Here is a 9512-nt window from a genome sequence, read left to right as displayed (position 1 = left end):
AATTTTGGAGATTAATAATTAATCATTTTTTAATGAGGAATCTATATAATATCACCATCTAGATTTTGAGAAAAGCCAGCATTCTATATTATACTTTTAATTTGAAATAATTGAAACAACAGAGAAGAAGAGGATTGACCGTCAAAGATAAAAAAGAGAAATAATTGCAGGAAATGATGTCCAAAAGAAGAAAAAGACAGTAATCAACCTTCACAAATTGAACACTTTCCCTTGTATTGAATCATCCAATTTCTACAACACTTCAATGTGTTCACAACCTACATATATTTCTCAACAATCACAAATCTCCCACACTCAATTCTCTGCTATTCCATGGCAAATCTCACTTTTAAATCCCCTAAATTTAGCTAATTAATTACTTAACATGCAGGAAGATCCTGAGGAGGAGGAAGCAACCCTTGCTCAGAAGCAGGGCCATTTTTTACAACAAAAGCCATGGCAAGTCCCCATGAAGTGTGCTCTTCAAGGTGGCAATGAATGAACCAAACTCCCGGATTATCAGCATTTATCCGAATTGCAGCCCATCCCCCACTTGGCACCGCCACTGTGTTCCTCTCCGCAGGATCAACAAGATTGTATTTCTTCGGATCCTTGGCCTCATTGAAGTTTCCAAATCCCCTCCCGACGATAAAAAAATTGTGCCCATGAACGTGAATCGGATGGTTCTCCACATTGAGAAATCCTGTATCCTGAAACACAATTTCTATCTTTGCTCCATATGGTACCACCAGAAGCATCGTCCCAAATTCAGTGTTCATATTCTCAGTTACAGGATTTACACCAGTAAAATCAAAATATTTCGGCGGCCTCTCAGGAAAATCGGATGTGAAAACGCCTGTCGTCAGTTTCTTGTAGTGGGATTCCAATATCGACAACGACGGACGAAGAAAAGATTGGTTGTTCATGGAAGCGAAGAACTTCTTTCCATTGTAGCCTGTGCAGGTTTCATGTTGAGGACAATCCTGGAGGTTTAAACTTACAGCTACAACAACTCGTTTATCAATTTTTCCAGGCACATTACAAGGGTATTCTTTAGATGCAAGGCTCCGCAAATTGCCCGCAAATCTTGTGGCGAAAGCTGTATCTTTCATTCCTGGAAGATTGTAAAGCTGAAGATTATCAATATTCAGGCTGGCTTTGATTTTTCCAGTGCCCTTGTTGTTGTACCTTAAGAAACCAATTGTTGTGGAGTTATTGAAGGGGAAAACAGAAGTGAGGTAAGGCCTTGCAGCCATGGCGAACAAGCCTGAAGAATCAGGAACTTGATTTGCAGTAAGCAAAACGGTGGTGGTTTGTCCAGGAGCAATCATTATGGCTGGAGTTGTAAAGGGTTTTGTATAAACTGCATCGATCTCAACAACTGTAAATGTATGTTTGGCTACTGCAAAGAAGAGTTCATCGTTAAGAGCTGCATTGATTATTCGAAGCATGTAGGTTCGTCCAGGCTCCACTGTCTGGATCAAAGTATCTGCACAAAGAGCAGTTTTTCATAGTTCATACTGACATGAAGTTACTCTTATATTTGTCAGAAGATCGCCATGTTAATCAATTACCTTTATGAGAGCAAGGATAAAGAGGTCCTGGTAGACCATTTATTGTATAAGCATCTGAAGAATCAGCGCCTCCTCCAGTCTTCATACCATCTTCCACTGCATCCACGTCTCTATTCCACCATTCACCTGTATCATTCAACCACAGTTTAACACAATTTTGTATTATCAATCATTAAACTTAGTTGGATAGCATAAATAAATTACTACAACAAAAAATTTTATTTTCCCTTTTAAAATACCACGGATGAAGTGGTTTTAGCTGTTGGGTCACGGTCTAATCTAATCCAACAGCTAAAACAGTTTTTCTACAAAACGTTTTCATTTTGTTTAATGGGTAGTGGATCAACTGATTGGACTGGTTGGTCTAATCCACTTGGTTAGATCAGTTGGCCTAGTTTTAAAACATGAATATAATATCACTCAAATATAAGATGATTATATTTACCAACATAAGTCACTCATAGTTTCGACTTTAATATCATTTATAACATTTTTGTTCAATAACTAAACCATTATCAATATATTGTTTATTTCGAACAAAAAATTTTTTACAGTTTTTTTTGGGTTTTATAATCCAAAACATGTTTCGAGAGTTTAATTATTCATTTGTACATTAGTGGTGTAAAATAGAGATTGAAGTGTTACCAAAGATGATGAGGATTTCAGCTTGTATAGGGGTTTTGAAAGGGTAAGGCATGCGAGGGTAGATGATGAAGGCACCATAGACAGAAGCTCGTTGCCAGGCAAAATGGGCATGCCATAACAGAGTCCCTCTTTGGTCTGCTACTGAGAATTTGTAGGTATAAGACTGCCCTCCTCTTATGGGACACTGTGTTATATAGGCCGGTCCATCTGCCCATCCTGTTCTGAATTGCCTGATTCCATGCCTGAACATTGCCACAATTTAGAAATTATTAGTCTTCTGTGTATATCATTAGAAAAGATAATAATAAATTCGAACCCAACTAAATCTGAATGGAGATCTATGATCTGGAGCTGGTTTTATTATGACTTCCATTATGCAGAAGATTATAGAAGTTGTTTGTAAATATATCTTTGTTTGTTTATAAGCTAATTATGAGAACTGAGCAAGATCAGAATGAGAAATATATAATTCAGGAGATTGGCACATTAACTTTATAATATAAAAAAATGAAATCTTATATCAGCAGAAAAGATTGGTGGTTGGTGACTCGTTTTCTTGTAAAATTTATAAACCAGTGGACCATTAAACAGTTATTAAAAAAATTGAACTAATTAATCATTATAATTATTAATTTTTATTATCAATCTCGGTAATAAATATTATCATTTTGACTTTCGATAAATAAGAAGATCAAAAGAATTAGAATATAATTATAAATACAAAGTCCAGAGAAAAGGGAATTCATGCACATGAACAAAGCAAATTGGTCCACCTTATTTATTTATTTGATGAGTCATCTTCCATTCAAATATTCAGGTTTTTATTTTTTTAATTTATTTTTATAATTATTAAATTTATAAATGGAATATAAATGACATAGAATGTGACAAAACTCACCAATGAATGGTCGTGTTCTTGGCAATGCTATTAGTGACCTTAATCCCCACATTGTCTCCTTCGTTCACAGCAATGGTTGGCCCTGGATACTTCCCATTCACTGTTAAAACCGGCTTTGTATGACACAATCGACTTACCTTCTTCCACTCAACCTGAAACACCCAACCAAAATTACATTTCACTGAACTAAAGTCACGGGTTGACTCGAATTCAGATTGAAAGTATAATATTCAATTTAAATTCATTCAAATTAATGTATAATATAACTAGAGGACCATCAATGATGGAAATAGTATAGTTGGAAGGATGAAGAGTGTTGCATGCCCTGATAAAATCGAAGTTTACACTCACAAAGAAAATTACAAAAGACAAAAAATGGAGTCCAAAAATTTTAACACATACATTAAATCGAAAACGTTTGGTTGTTGATGTGTGAGCAGCAGCATAGGACAGTATTGCCCTGGATATAAACAATGAAGCTAAGAGCATTGGAATTCCATAATGCTTGTTGAAGGTCGCCATAGCTAGAAAAGTAGACTTGTTGGAGAAAAACAGTGAGCACAAGGCTATTTATATAGTAAAGAAGCTGGTGTATTATTTTTTATGGGGTGTATTAATTATTGCCTAATAACTTCGAATCAGGACAGAATCTGCGACCGTGGAAGGGTGGGTAGAGAATGCCACCTGACAAGTGAATAATTAAATATGAGATTTGTTCAGAGATATATATGGTTTGGCTGCCAGGATTCATTTATGATTATTTGTAGTTGGAAATCTTTTAGAGGAGAAGAAGAAACAGATCAGCAACAATCATTGCATGCATGTCTTCGTTGGTCTCTCTTATCGTAAAAGTTAGTTCGTGGTGAGGTTTTCCTTCCCCAACTGATGGAACAACCCAATAACCTTCCTTTCACGTATCGAGTCATCAATACACTCTTTATAATCAGTTATTTCGAAGTTTCCAAGTGATGTGGAACAACATAATAACCTTTTCCTCACACATTAGGATATTGGTTTAACACTCCTCACAACCAATCATAGCCATCCGAAGGCTACAAGTTAGACCTTCATGTCAACCTAGCCCCTTTCTAAATTGAAATGAGACAACCCAACATCCTCATTCCAATCAAACCATCAGTGACACTCCTCATAACCAGTTATCTAAAAATAATAATGAATTACCGATCACTCCCGTGGACTCTTGGGTGGAGTTGAAGCAAATGTCATTGTTAAATATTACTGTATCTTTCCTGTGCCAAAAGCTAACTCAAGAATGATATTTCTCTCACGCTTATACGCCAAAAGCAAATGCCATTGTTGGCTTCTTATCCTTTAGCTTATATTGTTAGTTATTGACTCATTTTGAATTTTTAATTTGTGTGGGTTGGTGTAAAGTTTAATCAAGACAAAGTTGGAGTAATGCAGTATCTTTGATTTCCAAAAGACAGCACAATTTGGTTATTGCTTCCTTTCTTTGATGTGGAGGAAATATTATATAGAAAGTTTCTGCTTAAAAGCTTCACCCTTCCCTTCCACTAAGTAGAGTTGGTGAAGTCTGACTTCTTTTCAGAATATAGAAAGTTTCCTCTAACTTTATAATATATCTAGCACTGAAAAGTTGGTGAAGATGCAGTGACGAAGCCAGAAAAACTTTTGACGGGGGTAAACTTTGAACAATAAATACAATGCAATATTTGTTTGGCCAGGCTGGGCAATTGCCCTCCCTGGGCCCAATGTGGGTGGCTCCGCCTTTGTGCAAAGACAACTACAATCTTATCCTGAAATGAGTTTCCATACAAAGGGGGCTTTGCGACATGCACGTTGCAAAGCCACCACCATAGCCCACCACTAAGCAGAGTTAGGCGAAGATGACACTTTTCGATAGTACAAATATAATCCAATTACAAGGAAAACTCTTTATTGACTGAACTCACGGAATGACATCCAAAGATGCAACTAGTTACCAAAATAGTCATCAACAACTTGATATGTGAGTAGACATTTCTCATCTTGAAAAAACAATTTATCAACTTGTTTTCCTTCCGTATCTCGCGCCCACAATAGACCATGATTGTAATCTTTCTTATGTAACATAATAGTAATTTGTTTGTTTCAATTCAAATTTAAAATGATTTGATTGTAATATTTTTTATCCTATAAATATAAAAAACCACTTAGAGAGAATAAAGAGAAGAAAAGAGAAATAGAAAATTTTCTATAAAAAAAATAATCACCAATTACTTAAAATAAAATAAATTTCATCCAAAAATAGATAAGATAACGCTCAAAAAAATCCAACTATTCTTCTTAGATAATTCTCAAGTCAGATTCTCTTGTAAATTCAATTTACATTTTATCATAATATTATCCCGAATTGTCAATAACATAATTATATATGTAAACTCCCAAACAGCAGGTTAACCACATTGTTTGTTGCTCTAATAAAATAATAATAACAGATAATGAAGTTGATTAACCCATTCTAATTGTCACTATCATAGTTTATTTTATGCATGACTTGAAATCATTAGATCAATTGTTAGCTGAGATATCAGAACAACAAATCTATCAGTCAATTAATGTCAGAAACAAAAAACAACAAATTTGAAGGACACTTTGCCATAAACATTGTATTGAATATCTTAAACAGACATTTAAACGCACAAGTATGATTTAAAGTTCTCATCTGCATTTATATTTACAAAAGTTTGAAGGACCTCCAAGGCCAAATCAATTTTCTATTGCATATCTAAACTGATCTTGGACTGAAGAAGGTAGCATCCCATCTTAGATTAACCTCAAAACCCGCAAATTTCAGGGCATCAAGAGCTTAATGAAAATAATGAGTAGTTTCGAAGAAATAAGTATATCATAAATTCAACATTTCCTATAGAATAATATCACAATTCTCAACCTGTGTCATGCTGAATAAACATCAAACTCTATTGCAGGGGAAGTTTCTAATTAATTTTACGCATGGTTTTGATACCTAGATCAGACTGGCCGTTCAACTTACTGCAGATGACGACGCAATTTTTTCTGTGTCTGGTTACTTGTCTGAGGTTTTCGCTTAGTCTCGCTGCTACAATTACAGGTTGGACTAACAGACTCTAATTTGGAAGTTGACGGCTGAGTACAAGATGAAAAAATGCTAAATTTTTAGATAATGCTACAAGATATGAAAGAAAATTCATGTTTATCTATACTTCTAAGAGTGTTTAAAATACTTACCGAAATATAATTTGCCATCCTGGAAGAAGCTACTGAAAGATCAAGATGTTAGAAAATTATAAGCGTCCAGCAGAATTCTAAATTCCTCTCATTCACTAACTAAGATAACCTCAACCTTATTACCTGGTGCTGATGGAGCTGGTAAATTGCTCTGGTTAGACCTCGGATTCTTTGCTTCATAAACTGAGTCTTGAGCTTTGTACTTGGAATTAATTATTTGCTGGAGGATTCCTGAATCAGATTCTGAAAATTAATGCAGGAAAGTTAAGAGGAGAGAATCTGCCATTATACAGATGCATTTTGTTAAAGCCGAGGCTTATGTAACCCCGAGGAAGAAGGGATTGGGAGCACATGTGGCACACAAGGGAGACAATGGACCACGAGGACAACAAATAACACATGGCAAATATATATATAGGCGGTTATAAATACGCAAGAATAAGAGAGTGATTGGGATGGAGTGAAGTAAGGAAAAATTGAAAGTAAACACAGGTTGGGACAGTGTTGGTCTCTCGAAAGCTAGTGGGATTGAGGTGTTGTTTTTGTTTGCCTTTAGGGTAGAAATGGTGTAACCGGAAGTCACTGTTTTTGTAAATATTATAATCAATCAATATAAACATCTTCTGTTTATTTTACTTGGATTTACAGCATTTGAGATTTGAGTGTATGTTGGGTTGTAACATATTCATAAACTTCAAATAAAGCCTGCAAAATTTACCAAGGAGTGATTGAATGGCCACGCGTGCAGCCAGCTGTTCTGCTATCTTCTTGCTTCTGGCTTCTTCGCTTTGGTAAACTTTACCATCAAAAATCAGAGTAGACATGAAGACTGGACGGATTTGTTCTCCACCGGTGGTTGAATATTCAGGTCTTTTCAGGTTCATTTTGACAGCATATTCAAACAAGATCATTTTGCAATAAGTTGGATCCTAAAAAACATGAAGTAAACATAAGTTGTATGAATAAACAAGACTAACAATCCCTTATCAGTTGATCTTTAAATCTAATTCTTTTAACTTCTTAATAAAGTAAACAAGTATAAACATGTCCATTAAACCTCTTACTAAAACTATCTGAATAAACAAAAAATCTGTAATATTTTATCATTTTTAAACGAGGTAAGATATCCATATATATCTAACATCTCTTTCATATTTTACCTAATTGAGATTTTTTAGAGGTGTTGCAAAGTCCACCATCAATGCCATCATGTGAGACAATATAAGTATATAAAAGAGATTTAGATTTCAAGTTCACACGCCATAGTATTTTTTAAAATTCAAACTCCCATTCAATGGCACCCACATATTAAAAGACAAAATTTCACACAAGAAATTTTCAAATTTTTTTAATCAAATATATTATTTTGTTAGACAAAATAGACTTGAAAGTGCAGGAGAGCACCTGAACATTTGGGCATCCTCCATCATTTCTAGCTTCATTTATACTCTGAAGAGCAACTTTGGCAGCATCTTGCTCAGCTTCTTTTCGCTGCGGGAATGTTCCTACAGATACATAACTCTTTCCATTCACCAGCACACGTGCCCTAAACTTTGGAGCATGTTGAAATCCTTCATTTCTAATTAGATATTCAGGCAGCGGTAGGCCTAGTTTTTGTGTATACTCTTGCAGTCTGTTTTTATACATTACTAGCTCTGGTAAACCTAAACAAAAATATATAGTACATGATTTTCTCAATATGAAATCTTGCACCACAAGATGAAATTTCACATAAAGAACAAAATTTTGTTGAGAAACTTGGAAAAGTTTCAGTTTTTCTTATTCCTAACTTCAAACTGAAATATTTTCCATAAAAATCTATCTTTTTTCGTTTTCACAACCCAAACAAAACCTCTAATGTCATAACTGGGCATTATAGAAAGTATCAGATAATCCCAATATGTAAAGTTGTCAACTTTCTTCAGCTAAAACTTAAAGGAGACATTTTTAATGGAGCTTGAGTCATAAACTTGAACATATTTTACTGCCACTGTGGTTACTGAACCATAACATACATACAAGAGAAGATCATCTACATCAAAAGGCTTTCAATTCATGGAACATAATGTTAATGATAAGTGCTTCTAAACAAGTAAATACAATGCATTAGAAAGTAACATTTCATCATGAAGAAATCAAACCTTTACTCATTTTTGTGGCACACTTTCCGTGTCTTCAGCTATAAAAAAGGGAGCTTTAAAGCAAATGCAGGCATTTGATTTATTATCAAGAAATTATACAGAGAGAAAATGGACTTCATTCATGGGCCGTATCAATTGTTGTGAACAGGGGGAGACAATACAACTGGACATATCATCTATTCTTATGGTTGTTTGGGATTGGAAATATTTTATTATTAAAATAGAAATATTATTTTAAATATAAATTATTTTAAAAATTATTAAGTATAAATTATTATTATATTTGATAAGATTTGATAAAAATAGGCAGATATAAATAATTATTGTGTTTAATTAGATATAATAAAAAGAATACTAGTACAGTGTCTTACTTAAATATCTTTTGGTATAATTATTTTAAAATATTTTTTATGTTATTTATTATATTGATCGAAAATAAGATTATTTTTTTCTAAAAAATTAATAAATAAATTATATGTTATAATAAAATCAAGATTATTTTAGTATATTACTTGTCACATTAGAAAATTTTAAAAAAAAAATCTATTACTTATAAATCAAATAAGATAATATAAATAATAAAAGATAGGACATCGAAATACTCTTTAATATCCCCCAATCAAATGTGCCCTTAATTTATAATTTTTTGATTGACATTATACTCTAATCCACTGTTTAATACTTTTTTAATTCATTATTTTGGAGGTTAGTGGGATCTGTTTAGAATCTACTCTAGCGTTTAGAAATCAGTTAATTGGCAGTTTAAAAATCATTACGCCTCCCAACAAAGGGCTGCAAGCCCTAATTGCTCTGCAAAATGAAGACTCAACCAAGATTTTACCAATGTTTTTATAGGCCTTGACCAGGAGTTGACCTAGTCAAAAGGTCAATTTAAAAATTGATCAATTTAATCAGAACGATAATGTCAATATAATATTAGTATGTCATAATTAAAATTTATGAAACAATTTTAAATAAGTGATTTTATCAAGATATCAACATATGACTGGTGAATCAACCTAA

At 33.6% G+C, this 9512-nt stretch overlaps 2 protein-coding genes across 4 annotated transcripts; both read right to left on the bottom strand.

Annotated features, from left to right (window-relative positions):
* Positions 1-205: 205 nt before the first annotated feature.
* LOC123204379 (laccase-1) lies at positions 206-3639 on the bottom strand. The gene is made up of 5 exons (XM_044620981.1): positions 3520-3639; positions 3118-3269; positions 2220-2461; positions 1575-1700; positions 206-1489 (listed from the first exon to the last, which is right to left on the bottom strand). The coding sequence occupies exons 1-5, from the start codon at positions 3637-3639 to the stop codon at positions 381-383; spliced, it is 1749 nt and encodes a 582-aa protein (XP_044476916.1). The 3' UTR covers positions 206-380.
* A 2081-nt stretch (positions 3640-5720) lies between these two features.
* LOC123204875 (double-stranded RNA-binding protein 3-like) lies at positions 5721-8609 on the bottom strand. 3 transcript variants are annotated; one of them, XM_044621680.1, is made up of 6 exons: positions 8490-8609; positions 7753-8012; positions 7067-7277; positions 6464-6591; positions 6349-6380; positions 5721-6246 (listed from the first exon to the last, which is right to left on the bottom strand). In XM_044621680.1, the coding sequence occupies exons 1-5, from the start codon at positions 8497-8499 to the stop codon at positions 6378-6380; spliced, it is 612 nt and encodes a 203-aa protein (XP_044477615.1). In that variant the 5' UTR covers positions 8500-8609; the 3' UTR covers positions 5721-6246; positions 6349-6377. The 3 variants fall into 3 exon arrangements, with proteins under 3 accessions (XP_044477615.1, XP_044477613.1, XP_044477614.1); XM_044621678.1 differs by having other exon boundaries at positions 6472-6591; XM_044621679.1 differs by having other exon boundaries at positions 6472-6579.
* Positions 8610-9512: the final 903 nt, after the last annotated feature.

The sequence above is a fragment of the Mangifera indica genome, chromosome 20, assembly GCF_011075055.1.
Source record: "Mangifera indica cultivar Alphonso chromosome 20, CATAS_Mindica_2.1, whole genome shotgun sequence".
In the NCBI taxonomy this organism is placed as follows: Eukaryota; Viridiplantae; Streptophyta; class Magnoliopsida; order Sapindales; family Anacardiaceae; genus Mangifera; species Mangifera indica.
Note: the sequence above shows the minus strand (reverse complement) of the source record. Positions and strands in the feature narration are given on the sequence as shown.